The sequence below is a fragment of the Pholis gunnellus genome, assembly GCF_910591455.1.
Source record: "Pholis gunnellus genome assembly, chromosome: 5".
Lineage (NCBI taxonomy): Eukaryota > Metazoa > Chordata > Actinopteri > Perciformes > Pholidae > Pholis > Pholis gunnellus.
Window position 1 is genome coordinate 15,249,451 of NC_136531.1, and position 15,222 is coordinate 15,264,672.

Genomic DNA, 15,222 nt, shown 5'->3' on the forward strand with positions numbered 1-15,222 from the left:
CCCCCACTCAAATCACAAAGCTGCCTGCAGCCCAAAAACTAAAAGGCTTATATGTCTAAGAAAAAGCACAATACTCTCTCAAGGACAGAAATAGAATATTTACTCAAAAGACAACGGCATTAATCATTTCTGTCGTCAGGTAAATAATGAAGGTTGCGGGATCGAACGTCGCGCCTTAGTATCTTTTGAATTTATTTTAATGACTTTGAGAAAGTGTTTTAAAAGTCTTCTTTTATCGCACCTTGCTCAAAAAACAATATGTCATGTGGCAGCATTGCATTATAGACTTTTGGTTACTCTCAGTTGAGAAATTGGTGTCTTCTCAATAACTTCTAGATTGAACTTATTTTATTAAAGCTACTGCCAACTAATATATACATATATATGTATAGTTAACCTGACATATTTTCGCTGTGTGAAAACAATGGATTTTAGAATTGGTACTTTTTTGGGACCCCCAGCACAGGATTTTCTTGTTTTACTTTTCTGATAAACTTTCAAAATTTATCGTGACAGATAGACAACAAATAGAGAGGAGTCATGCGGTCGGCAAACTGACTCATGAATTTCAGTTACACAGTTACACAGCTATCTAAAGTTTGACATTATCTTACGTTAGACACCATAAGGTATTGGTCATACCAGATCAAGTAAGGCTATATCAGCAAAATACCTGGGTGTAGTAGATTGAGCGAGGATGCGTTTTTCTGCTTATGACTTCAACTTTTCTAAGAGGAGGGTTTTGTTATTTGTTATTTCAAAAGTTGCATAGGGAAGATAAAAGGGAACATATTATGAGAACTTACTTTTTTGAATGCATGTAATGTGCACATACATCTGGAGTGCCTACCAACCCCCAAAATGTAAAATAAGAAAACCCAGTCAGTTTTTTGTTGCCTGGATCAGCAAATATATGATTCAACAACCCATTCAGATTTGGCTCCCCTTGCTATGTCACATGCAGGCTCATTAGAATATGCTGCCTCTGTGAACTTACATGTTTAGTAACCTGAAAATGAGCATAATATGTATCCTTTAAAACTGGCTTATCTTTGAGTGGATTTTAACTTTCAGGCCGAATGTAAAGTCACGTAGATGAACACGTGACTTACATTCACATGAAGAGCAGAAAAGGGCGTGTAAGGCCATTCAAACTCATAGCTGGCAAGTTGCTTGCCCAGCCTAACTGTTGGGAGGGGCCTACCTATCACACTAATTTGACAGACAGGTTTTGGATGGGTTTTGGTCCACTGAGAGTCGGCCGCTCACTTGTCCAGTCAGTCACCTTCATAGAGTCTGACACCAGACTGCTTTCTGCTAATTCAATCTTCACATCCAATCACTTTTCATTTTCTCATAAATCCTGTTAGATCCCGCCTCTCTCCCTGTACTCCTATTAGCTGATTGTGTTTTAATTCAGAGCAGCGAATGAGCTATTACCAGTCGCTGACACGTTACCCATGTAACGCTGGAAAGGAGCAGAGCAGCTGTGACAGTTTATGCTCATTCACTCACTCACGCATTGAACCCCGTGCGTGCACACTCGCTAACGAAATTAAATACATTTACTTTTGGAATTGTGATCAGCCGTGCTGCCCAAGTCTGACTCTTAACAGAAACGCTGAGAGACACAACACTGAGCAGATGAGCGAAGCCATCTTCTCCTGCTTCTGTGATGGCAGGTTCAAAAGTGTTCCACCGCTCTGATCAAATATTCAGAAGGTAGCTCAGAGTGAGAGTTTCTCTCAAAATGCAGACAAACAGCTTTTTTTTTTTCGTCTGAGGGGAGACACAGAGCTTTAGTTAATTGCTGTTGGATGTCAGAACATTATCAGTGTCTGCTTGGCAGCTAGATAGAAACCTTATCAGCATGATAAGAAGAGAGAAGAGGATGCAGAAATGGGGAGAGAGAGAGAGAGAGAGAGAGAGAGAGAGAGAGATGCAAGAGGAGAAACAGAGGCGGAAGGAAAGAGTGAGAGGACATGGGAAACAAAAGTTGGAGAAGGAGATAAGTCACATGAAGAGGGTAAAATAAAAGATATTCTAGTTTTGTCTTATCTGTGAAAGTGGAGATGTAGTAACTCCTTCGCTCATCACCAAGCTGCTTCTGATCAGCAGTTTGACTGGTTGCCAGCCGGCAAACATCAGCAGTGATGAAAAATAATATTAGACTGAAATAAAACAGCTCTATCGGCCTGTTTTCCGACTGTTTGAGTTCCCTTTTGTAAACCTCCCCTCAGTCCCAGTAGAATCCTGCATTTGACTTTTAGCATTTACATTCTCCATCTTCTGCTCTTTCTCTTTAAGCTTGCCCTCTATTTCTCTCTCCTGCGCAATTACTTTGTCTTAGGCAAGTTTTCTGTTTCCTGCTTTTATCTGTTTCCTATTTTTCCCCTTTCCGTGCTGTTTGTGCTGTTTGATTTGCTTTTCCTCTTACCCATTTCAACTCTTGTGCTTTATATTATTCTCTACCACCTCTTTGTATATCCTCTCATCCTTTGCTGCACTTTGCTTGTACTTCTCCAATCACATTCTGATCACATCTTTATTTCAAAGATGCCAACCCTCCAGGAGGCACTACACTTTCATGTGATGAAACTTGCTTATAATCCTTTCAAAGCTGTAAATCCAAGGCTGAATATTAACCCTCCACATTATGACCTTCTACTTACACAACACTTCTTTGTCAGTTTTCTGACTCGTAAAGTACTCACTGTTCTTGGTTTACCAACTACAAGCTGCAAAGCAAACACCACTAGAATTCACATTTCCACACGAGGTCAACAGTGGAAGTGAAATGGACACATTGTCAACATGATGAAAGTGCTGTATGTGAAGAGTCCAGTATATTCAAATAATTGCAGCGTATACTATGCAGTGTGTACTACCATCCGTCTCTGTGACCCAGTTTATGAATTAAGTCTAACTTATTTCTTAACAACTGAGCAGGTTATATACAGGTCAGCAAGCCTTTTATCCTACAGCTTTCAATCCATCACTTCGACTTGTTGATAGTGCATTTAATAGCTGTTCTAGTTGCCATGGTTGCAGTCCCAGGTATTGTCCAAGGTACTGTCATTTACAGTGACTCCACTTCCTATGATGCTGGAGAGCCTTCATTGTAAGGATGTCTTCTTTTACAATTCTCTGTCACTTTCTTCTTGTTTTTTCGCGAATAATCTTTTTCTCTTTTTTTTCTGGAATTAGAATTATCGTCCATTGTCCTGATTGTGGATGCCGGCTTGATGGAAGACAAACGTCTGTTATGCTAGCTCTGCTGTCTTAAGTCTGCCCAGGAGACTGTCCAACATGCCACCACCATGCAAACATGTGGCTATATAATAAGAAGTGAGTGATCCCTTTCCTTTCACACCGCCCATATGAATGCATAATATAATTCCTTCCTGGTGTACGTCATATGGGGCCATCTCTACTGTCACTTTGTGCCCCAGATACAGGAGAGGGATACATTGCAGAGTCTCTAGTTATGAGTTAATCCTCTCTCTCTCTCTCTCTCTTGCATTCATGCGGTTCTGTGGTTGCCATCTTCACAAATTTTCATTAGCATGAAGCCCCGGTCACACCAGTAAATGTCAAAACGAAGGTCATCTGTGTGTGTGTTCATAAAATATTTGGAGACATAGTGACTGCTCTCAGGGTTACTGGTAAACTATCGTAGCTGCTGAGCTAACGTCTGACAGATAGGAACATGATAGCACCAGCCAGTCATAATTAGCTCTGCAAGCCTTCATATTCACTGTACATATTAAGATTGTTATCTCTTCATGTAACTCTCAACAAGCAAAGTGAATAAGCATATTTAATTATACTATTATACTAGTGCAGTCCTTGTTCAAAACAGACCGGGCTGAAGGCTTGGCCTGTGCTCTTGCTACTTTCAGCTTTCTCATACAAACAACTTCACTCTCAACACTGTGCTTCCTTGGGTCGTTAGCAATACACCTGCCATGACATAAATGTGTCACCCACTTAAGTCACAGCTACTCACGGTCAGTGAGCAACAGTGGAACACTCTGATTCACAGGAGAAAACAAGAGAGGCAGACTTTGCTGTTAGGTCCCAACTAAAGGGTCCCCGAACATCTATATGTTCATGATGATGTTTAGATATGAAAAGTATTGAATTATGTTACTATTCTAACTAATTCTACTGCAGATGAAACCTTTGCAGCGCTACACTCACCTGAAAGAGAAATGTTACTGGTCACGTTGCAGATTCAGATTTGACTCACAAAATATAACAATTCAAATATGATGCATTTTTATTCATTAAACTATCCAGCATCATAATAGAATTGCAAGCTCCACGTTGAACAGAGGTAAATACATTAAATACATTGTGTTGATATTGCCTCTCTTCACTTGAAATAAACATTTGAATGCAGGATTTTACAGTGCAGATTTGCAGAATTAATAGTTTTACTAAGAATTGTCAACAGGATGTAATTTCCAAATAAGCAAATTAGTCGCTTGCTTTGAAATAACCACTGCAGTTATTAAGTAGAGCATAACATTAATTAGTGGAGGTATTTTGCTGGCAGTCAGTAACGCAATTTGGGACTATGGCTCACGAAACAGCACAGAAAAGCCAAACCTAGTCTGACTAAAAGCGGTGATCTCCGTCTGCATCAAATTGATTTAGTCAAAACATTTTCGGAACGGTTCAGACTTTCGGAACAGTTACAGGAAACTCTGGCAGGCTATCGTCAAGAGTAGCGTAGCTCCTTTTAGGAATAACTCAGTGCGTAGTGTTGGCATAGTGGGTAGAGTATGTGTGGTAGAGAGAGAGAGTGAGAGAGAGACTGATGTACGCGCTCAGAGCAGACAGATGTTACCGATTGGAGCAGAGGAGAAATAAGTAGTAAAATTGTCAAGTGGCAGCACATATGTTATTTCAGTTTGTCTAAGCATGTCTTATGAATTCCTGTTTCTTGCTCCTCATCCGCTGGGTAAAGCCCCGCTGAGCCCCGGAGTGAGCATCAATGTTGGCCCCGGAGGCAAATTACAGTCTCCCCTGTCCTGTGCTTCCCGACCATGGTCTGGAAACTAAAGCAGGAATTAAACTGGAAAAACACAACCAAATGAGCCCTGGTGGCACATGAAAATGTGTCAGAGATAAATTATAATTTGTCAATGTTGGCACATTTTCAAAGCAGAATGAATTCTGTTTTCATCTTGGTTGATTTCCTGTTAATTTACACTATTCTCCTCATAGATCTATATTCTAGTGAAATCAAATCCTATAATCACCATAAGGCCACAACAGTCTACGTTCTGCATTCGAACACATTCACTTTAAATTATACCCTTCATCTCTTTCATGCATGGTCTGCTCTCTTTTGAAAGTGAGTTACAGGTGTTGAATTGCTGGAAAGCATTGAAAGTATAACTTCAGCCTTTTATCTGTTCATAATGCAACGCAGGCAGCCATGACACCTAGCCTAACCCAGATAAATACTATAATTATCACTCACTCACCCGTCTGTTGATCGTCTGTTGTAACCATCATGCTTACTCAAACACAGGAATGCACACATACCAGCACATACACACTCACACACACACACACACACGTGTTGATGTGTCACATCTGTATCCATCATAGCAATTCAAAGTGAGATTTAGTGCAGCGCCCTGGCAGGGTAACCGCACTGTGGGCGAGTCCATATTAAATTGTCTACTGAAGTGAGCCCTGGTGGCACATGGGGAAAGGAGGAGACTAAATGTTTGGTTCAACGACTTTATAAAGAGTCATTTAAAAAAAAAAAAAAAACACAAAGATAGATTCTGAAACTTTTCAATTATTTACCAAGAGGTCCAGAGGGCCCGTTTATAAACTAATCAAATGCACGTAAAGGGAAACGCAGCTCACGTAGATGATGATGACAGGATGTAAGTATAGTTCTTGAGTGTGCTCACATAATTGCAATGTTAAACTAACCGGATCAAATGTATCCAATGTAACAAAAGAGCAAACCTTGGTTTGGTCCCTTGTCTCACAGGATATCAATTGTCTGCCCTGATGCATCACTGCATGGCTAACTACTACTGTACGTCAAAGTTCATATGACAACTTATCACCCTGCTGTGGAGTACACAATAGAGTTGTTTCTATTCACAACTGCTGAACATTTAAGAGCATCCGAGTAACATATGGTCATTCTTAAAATGAATGGCATTTTCCAGTAATAAGAGGCAATTAGGGCATCTTAGTAAAGTTGTCACTTAGAAATGCACTTTCTTCAGTTGCACTGATTGATCTGCTTAGTGAGAGCAATAGAATTAATTGAGTCAGAGGAGATAAATGGCTGTGCACTGATCATCCAGTGACTTTCAAACCATTGATTTGTCCCTTATCTTGGCTAATACGATGCTGTTAGAGGACAGGGTGGCAGTGGTTATTTAGACCAAAGCCACTTAGTGTTGCCTGTTTCTTTGGCTGCAGCTGATTAAACCAATAACAATTTAATTATCAAACATAATTAACACCAAGATAGTTTGTTAGTTGAAGCATCAGTAGCAGTTGTCAAAGCAACAGTATCTATGTTGTATTTTGGATCATTTCCTCAGAGGTTATGGATAATTCTGCCCAGTGGCAATGTGACAAGGGTTTACATCCCAGCATGCATTGTTTTTGGGGTAACATTTTCCCAGAAAGATGGGGGCTTGTTAAAGCTGGAACTGTATTACGAGTAAGAAATAAACGTTGGATATTGATATTACTGGATAATCTAAATAAGCAGTTGTTGGCTCAACTTAATGTTTTAAACGTGTCTACTTTGAACGTTTAAACCATTGTTAACGTTGTTAACCTTGAAACAAAAAAATGTGGTTCGACAAAACGTCATTTTACATTTTAATAAACCGAACAGAGGTATGATTAAACTAATAGTATCACTATTAGTAGTATTAATAGTTTCCTCAACTTCTGTTCATAATAAATCCATCATGTGTAAACTGAGTGGCTTCAACTATCTGTTGGTGTTTTTTGATATAGGGACATATCTCGTATGTTTGATCAAGTGATCATGGTGCGTCTTCTGTGTCCTCTGCCTGTGTGCTTAATGTGGCCATCTTGCAGATGGATAGGCCTGCATGCTGGTCCTTCTGTAGCCCTTCTAAATAATTTGGGAGCTGAGACCCAGTCTTATCCTTGAGGCATGTCTATGCTTACCTTTTCAAAGCAGCTGGAGGTTACGCAAGAATTGCAGGATCACAAGATCAAACATTGACGTGAAAATCCATCTTTGTCCGAATCAATAATGGTTCTGTGAGGCGCTTTTGGAAGCTACGGGCGCAGGTTAGGTGTGTGTGAAGCGAAGTGGAGTGCACTGTTTGTTCAAAACAACAATGGTGGGCTGCTAAAGAGGTTAGCGTAGACGCTGCAATCGCTTATTTCTTCATTGTAAGAAGAGCAAAAAAGGAATTCTGTCATTGGAAAAGTTGTTTTCACTCTTCTCTTCTCCTGACTGATTTCGGCAAGAGTTTGATTTACCTGCTGCTGGTCTGGTCCAATTTAAGTGTGCTTGCAGCTGAAAATGTGTCAGAGATAAATTATAATTTGTCAATGTTGGCACATTTTCAAAGCAGAATGAATTCTGTTTTCATCTTGGTTGATTTCCTGCTAATTTACACTATTCTCCTCATAGATCTATATTCTAGTGAAATCAAATCCTATAATCACCATAAGGCCACAACAGTCTACTTTCTGCATTCGAACACATTCACTTTAAATGATACCCTTCATCTCTTTCATGCATGGTCTGCTCTCTTTTGAAAGGTGTTGAATTGATGGAAAGCATTGAAAGTATAACTTCAGCCTTTTATCTGTTCATAATGCAACGCAGGCAGCCATGACACCTAGCCTAACCCAGATAAATACTATAATTATCACTCCTGCCTCTCACAGCTCACCCGTCTGTTGATCGTCTGTTGTAACCATCATGCCTACTCAAACACAGGAATGCACACATACCAGCACATACACACTCACACACACACACACACGTTTTGATGTGTCACATCTGTATCCATCATAGCAATTCAAAGTGAGATTTAGTGCAGCGCCCTGGCAGGGTAACCACACTGTGGGCGAGTCCATATTAAATTGTCTACTGAAGTGGGCCAGATTGTGTTTGGCAGTCTACCCATTCATCTACGCTAATGCCCTTTCTGCCTCCATCCATTTCATGAGCTGAAGGGGACTGGAGAGTAGAGGACAGGGCCCAGGAGAAGAACATCGGGGAAGAGGAGAAATGAATGAAAGTGGAAAAGATTTTAAAAAGTAGAATGTGAAAGGGGGTAAATAATGATAATGGACTAAGTGGAAGAAATGATTTGTGGACTGTGACACCTAATGACACGATTATTTTTTTGTTCACTTTATGTGATTAACTATATTGTTATTTCAACATTTGTCAGTGTTTTAAACGAGCAAGCCCGCAGCTCCTTCTGTAAGAGCAATACGGACAAAACAAGACCTAATGGAATGAAACGGCATGCCATGTACAGTACATAGCAGCAGCTGTATTAACAAGGCTCTCTAGTAATGAGCTGGAGGGGGTGAAAACACATGCATGAGTGGACACATGCACGTACACACACACAACAATGTGCTGAGACACTATCAGCATGCTCTCATTTTGCCATTACCACTTTTAAAGTGTTTGTTACTATGGCAACAGTGTGATTTATTTCCCAATTAAGAGTTAGTGAACTTGTTCACTTTCGGCCGGTAATATCAAGCTGCACATAAATTACCTTCAAGCGTAAAGCGGTCTATTTGCTATTAAAAACAAAGGAATATCACCATTTCTTATCTCCCAAACAAGTAAACTTCTGTATCAAGAGTTTATTTCTTTGTGAGTTTATTGTACAACAACAAATATTCTTTAATAACTCGGTGTCACATCTAATTGGCAATTAATGTGCTCGCTAAAAAGGATGGAATTCAGCGGGTTTCACATCCAATAACAACCCCTTTCATCCATCTAGCTTAAAATGAAGATAAACAATGCACGGATGGACGAGAGAGTCGGCAGGCAGGTGGGAACGTAATGGAATCAATTAGGCAAACACTCATGATTTATATTCTGTGTTGACAATAAAGAAAGCTTAATTTACTTTCTTTCACGCTCTTACTGATATCATTTGTTTGTAATGTTTATGCGATGATAACATATGAATCCCATTCCCCTTTGAGACAAATAAATCGAGCAACAGTGTTTGATGGGAGTGCATATATGTGTGTATGAAGCTGAAGTAATAGTTATTTCGTACTGTAAAATATGAATGCATACGAGCAATGACTCATGAACATAAAGGCAATTTCTGTATGGATCTGGTTGGAATAGATTGTGTGTACTTTCTGTTTGTATGTGTCTCTCTGTGTGTAATTTGTCTTCATGTTGACCTGAACATTTTGTGCATGTCTATCAGTGTGTGGATGTGAGAAGGAAAGAGCATTGCTGTTTGCAAACGTTTGTCAAGCATTCTTCTGTAATGAAACCCCTCTGCTCTTGTTTCTTTTTTCCCTCATTCTCTCCCTCTCTCTTCTCCTCCTCACTGCAGTGTTTTTGAGAACTAGAACTCGTCTGGCCCTTATTAATGTCCCTGGCATTCGCTTGGCTCTGCGTCTCTCTTTTCCTCTCCCCAGCCTCTTACAGCTTCATCCCACATTCTGCCCATGCCATCATCGTACACAGCTTCAACTGCAATTAGCTGTATCATCACGCATTCACACACACACACACACACACACACACACACACACACACACACACACACACACACACACACATACACTGCATAAAGCATTTAAGTCCAGATCTTTGTTCATAGCACCGCTCTTCCCATCCTTCACCCCCGCAGCCCTCTCAATAATGATGGACTTGTTGGACAATAATTAGACATTCAGTTGCTCAAGAGAAACACTGGAATGTCATAATCTCTTCCATTGGGGCTTTATTGTAAGCCTATTCACTTTAACCTTCGTGGAATACTGACACAGCTGTTGGTGTATTTCCATATTTTACGACTGGCTTTGCCTTGGTCGCTGTGGAAAATAGATTGTTGATAAGGTTGCCTTCAGTTTATTTCTTTGGTGATTAAGATAAAGTCCTATGTGAACACTGATCAAAGTTTGCTTCTGTTCGTGCGATGTGGTATATTGGAAGGCAGCCATATAGGATTGTGTACTGCACAGTGTTGATAAGTTCTATCTCTCTGTACAATCTGATACCGTTTTTTGGCCTGCAAAGGCTACGAACCGTCCCAGTATCTTATTAGCTTCAGTATGAATCTTTTATTTGCGTCTCTATTCCAGAATCCTTAAGATAAAGTCATTACCGTTTTCGCTTTTTCAATCTTTCCCTCTTTTCACGTTCCCAGATCACTCCCGTTCTATTTTTCATCACAATTTTATTCTCATTTCATACCCTCAAACACTCTTTAAACTTGGAAGAAATGAGACCCACGTCTCTTGGAGAGAGAAAAAAAACTAGGTCTAGGGTGATCACCAGAAAGTTTCTGACACGCAGAATCACCCTTAAGCTGGTGTTGAATGTTTCAGAGCAGGCTGGTCTCTTTTTTCTGAGGGGGATAAGACGGCTCTTGTGTCTGCTTGTCTGCCGGGGCTTTGGCGGTAGAGGAGAGGCAGCTACCTGTTCTGCTCTCCCCTCTCATCTTTTCACACTAATTAGAGGGAGCTGGGTTTAAACCTTAGTGGGGACACACATCCTCTGACTGCACACAGGTGGGTGGGTATAGTCATGTATATTCATCAAAGTGTTTCATGAAGATCCTGTTTCATTCTTAGTGTCCAGAAACATATTTTTAGGTCATTTTATTAATAGGCGACTGGTGAAATCCAATGTGCCAACTCCATGAGTGTGCATGCATGTGAATAGTGCGCAGTGCAGTGGCAAGGCACCGCAGGCGATCATAAGGAGGGGGCTTAAGCAGTGGGCTCTCTAGGCCTAATCACGGCACGCATTTCAAAGGCGAGAATGCCAATTAAAACTGATAGGGCTCACTGTGGGCTTTTGGGTTGCCATTGCGAGGAGCAACACATCAAATATGAAAATCGATCAGTTCCCCGGCTCCTGGTCAGGGGAAGCGGTTTGCCAGCCAGCGATCCAAGAGGAGCTTCTGATAAATACACAGGCTCGACAAGGCGGTTTAGCAGGGGCAAGGGGGAAAGACATGCAGGGTCATGGAGAGAAGACAGAGATTTGTGAGTCATCAATCATCATGTGTGTGTTGAGGATCAGAGGGCCTGTGATCTCAACTTTACTCTAAAAGTAGGTGGAAAAGTAAGTGAGGGGGACTTTGATATTTGCTATATAAGGGGGGATGAACTGCAGAGTGTCGGGATGAGTCAATTTAATATTCCACGCAGCTTACTACTATTTAATTTGATTTGTCATTAAGAGTCCAAATCATACATGATTTGATATAATGAGAGGCCGTATATTCCACAGTTGGTCAAGTTAAAGGAATAGTTTGATGCTAAGGTGACATTTCTCTGCAGAAAGAAAGTTCCCTTTGATACTTAAAATACATTAAGGCAACACGACTTGTATAATGTTTCTTAATTAGTAGTTTGAATGAAGGACTTTTACAAGTTATTTATTTATATGTTTTTTTACTCGTACTTTTAAGTAACCTCCTCTAACTTTCAGCAAGAAAGCAACAAATAATATTTTCAAAGTGAAGGTGCATTAATTTAATGGAGAGACATGAAACATAATCAACAATTGCAGAGGTTCAATTTCACATTTATGTACCTAATATATAATGACGACTATAATTATTAAGTTTTTCTATAATCCTGCATCAGAAAAACAATTACATTACAGTCATTTAGCAGACGCTTTTATCCAAAGCGACTTACAATTCAGATTCTATCACATTCATTCACCGTAGGCACAGCTACGGGAGCAATTTCTGGTTAAGTGTCTCGCTCAAGGACACATCGACATGCGACTAGCGGAGCCAGAGTTCCAACCGCTGATCCTCTGATTGAAGGACGGCCCTGCTCTCCACTTAGCCACCATCGCCCATTAAAATGACATTGAGTCACAAACAATTTCAGAGAAAAAGAAATGGACAATATACTTCATCACCGATATGTAATCAATATGTAAATGTAGATGTATTTAATTGTAAAGGGCATTCAATAAAGATAGTGAAATGGTTCCAAAAGGATCTATACAGAGTGCAACACTAATTGAAAAGCTTTAGAACGTATCTCCGAAGAACAGATTTTTCATTTCAATGTTGTGCGTGTTATTGGTGGCGTGTGTCTCTTAACAGGCAAAGATTCCCACTGCTGTGGTCTACCTCACTGAAGTGAAACGCACAGGCTACACAGGAGCAGAATGTCAAAGCGAGCATTTCTTGCCACCATCCACAGTATAACTGCTGTAGGTCACACTCTGCCGAGGCAAATTAAGGTGACGTCAAATACCTTGTGATGCGTGCGTGTAACTGTGTGGAAGGAGATGTGTGTGTGTGAAGGCTAATATGCTCTGACAAGCTGATAACATATTTCTTGTCATATCGTTTGGCATCATTAACTAATAAAGATTGATTGCCCTTTGTTTCCTGTCAATGAATCTTTGTACTATTGCCTGGCCACTGTGGTGTGTGTGTGTGTGCGCTAAAGAAAGACAGAAGGAGAGAGACAAGGGAGTGTTTTTGAAAAGCTCAGGGCTTTCCTATCCACAGATCAGACTCTGGCTGGATCCAACCTTCTCCCATGATGCTTTGCAGGCGGAAATTTTGGAAATACTCCAGGCGGTGGCTAAGAGATAGAGGGAGAATTTAATATAGGATGAGCAAAACTGTCACATACACACTTGCACATTCATACACACATATACTGCGTATCTAATTGTGAGTGTAATTACATAGCCAGTGGTTTGATAATAGTTGACTAATCTAAAAAGTGAAAGTTGGCCTGTTAATACTGTGGCATCCAAACTTATTTTGGTCCGACTGCAAAATATTAAAAAAAAAATCAAAGGGGCAGTCCAACGATTTCCCACATAAAGATCAGTTTACTCATCATGAGAAGTATAGCTACGTCTGTGAAAACCTGTTGTATGTTTCTGGCTCTATTCTCTGCTCTAAAATCGTTGAAAGATGTGAACATTTACCAATAAGGGGAAGTCTAACGAAAGAGACCGCAGAGTTGCATTAGGGGAAATGTAGGATCCAGTGTTTTTGGAGCATGAGCCACACTAGGGACGGAAAGATGGGATATGTACACCTCTGCTGCTTTGATTTTGACCACTCTTTTATACATTTGTCTTTCACAATTCCCCCAACTTAAGAGAAAAGTGCGATACCAAATTCCTGGACTACCCCTTCACAACAAAACACTATAACCATAAATAATGTCTGTGTGCATGACCTCAAACAACTGTACTCATAGGAATCAGCATACTCACAAGTTGGGTTTTTGGCCTTCCACTATCTCCTCCTTGGGGATGGGGTAGAGAGCCTCATATGTACGCTTCTCTCCTGAGCCATGAATTGCGTAGGAGTTCATCTTGTTGATATTGGGAGGTAAGTACGACCAGGGGAGCAGAGCCTCACCCATCCACCTGTCCCCTGTGATCGTGGCATTAAACACCATGGGCAGTTGTTGCTGGAGAAAGAAGGCAACAAGACAACAATAAGAAATACTTAAAAACCTAACTCAAAGTACCACTGCCCCGTTCAATAACTCCCTCAACGTCTGCCTACCTGGAATGCTTGGCCAACTCCCGAGAGCAATAATATCAGGTGCTGTCCATGTCTAAAATGAAAACACAGTTTGTATGTTCGTTTGATTTAAGATTGTCTACAAACATATGGTCACATGGATGTTACAACAGCTTAGCTCTGTACTCACGGACAAAACTCCACTTCCAGGTAATTTTCTGTGGTACTGTCAAGGAAGAAGGACTCCACAACTGAGGCGATGAAGAAGATAGACCATTGAATCAAGAATAATAACAATAATCAAATAATTTGCGTCATATATTTTGAGTTATAACTTAACAATACTATGTAAAAAAACTAACAGAGTCATGTACTTTCAAGTAAGATATGAAAACAAGCACACCGGCTAACATGCTCATTATCTCCCTAGATTATAATGGGGTTGGTTTCCAATCTAATAAGTAACATTAATGAGGTCAAATATGTGGGGCTCATTAACCAGAAATCGAACTTACTTCAGGTCAATTAGATAGGATTGTTATTACTCAACCTCATTACAGGGTTTAATTGCTGTGTCACCATAATAATGATAATTCAATCACTATTATGGCCTCATAAACAGAGGTAGTCTGTAGCCTCATTGGACTATAATCATAATTGTACAACACCTTTGAGACTTGCCTCAAATTGCATCATACAGACTAAATCCCTAAATCATGACTGCAATAACAATGTTATTGTGGGGTGGGAACCATAACAGCGACACCTGTACAATATTATCCAACCTCTTACAATAGGCCGTAAATGTCTAGGAAGCGGTGTAGTGCACTACCATACATACAGCATCACCGGAGCTCCATACCTTCTCACCCACCTTCATAATCCCAGAGTCCAGGAAAGGGCTGACTCGGGGGACCTGCAGGGGCTGCTGGGTCATTGAAGAAGGGACCAAACATCTCTATCTTCAGCCCTCCTTGTCCAGGAGAGAAATTGATCCTGATAGGGTCATGATTCACAGGATTGCTATCCCAAGTGTGCTGGATGAAAAACTGCATTTTCTTAAAAGGACTGAAAGAAAAATTAAATCAGAATGAGAATCAGCTATGCAACATAATCACACGGTGGAGAAACACCACTACACACTTACAGAGATTCACAGCATAGCAGAATGTGGATAAGTGTCAGACACTGTAGAAGAGCACCAACTACCCCCATGTTGTCAAAGCTCCAGTAGTGTGGACTCAAATGTGCTCCAGCTGGGCTCTTTGTGTCTTAATATACCCTGCTCGGCTCTTTAAGCAGTTTATTATCAAATTAGGTTATTGTGAAATGCAGTTCTGTTACTCAATAACTTGTCAAGATAGTAAAGTTGACTTCCTGATATGAAAAAAAAAAAAAACTTACATGGTGTCCTTGTAGTTTCAGATTAGACCTTTCAATTCTTAACAAATCAACAAACTATCGAGAGGACGTTATTTACCATCAGAGATTC

The 15,222-nt window shown here is 40.4% G+C and overlaps 1 protein-coding gene across 1 annotated transcript; it reads right to left on the reverse strand.

Annotated features, from left to right (window-relative positions):
* Positions 1-11,730: 11,730 nt before the first annotated feature.
* On the reverse strand, positions 11,731-15,016 carry cUnh4orf33 (chromosome Un C4orf33 homolog). Its single transcript, XM_079158800.1, has 6 exons — positions 14,878-15,016; positions 14,605-14,798; positions 13,921-13,981; positions 13,773-13,824; positions 13,475-13,674; positions 11,731-12,825 (listed from the first exon to the last, which is right to left on the reverse strand). Exons 1-6 carry the CDS (start codon positions 14,943-14,945, stop codon positions 12,729-12,731), a joined length of 672 nt encoding a protein of 223 aa, XP_079014926.1. The 5' UTR covers positions 14,946-15,016; the 3' UTR covers positions 11,731-12,728.
* Positions 15,017-15,222: the final 206 nt, after the last annotated feature.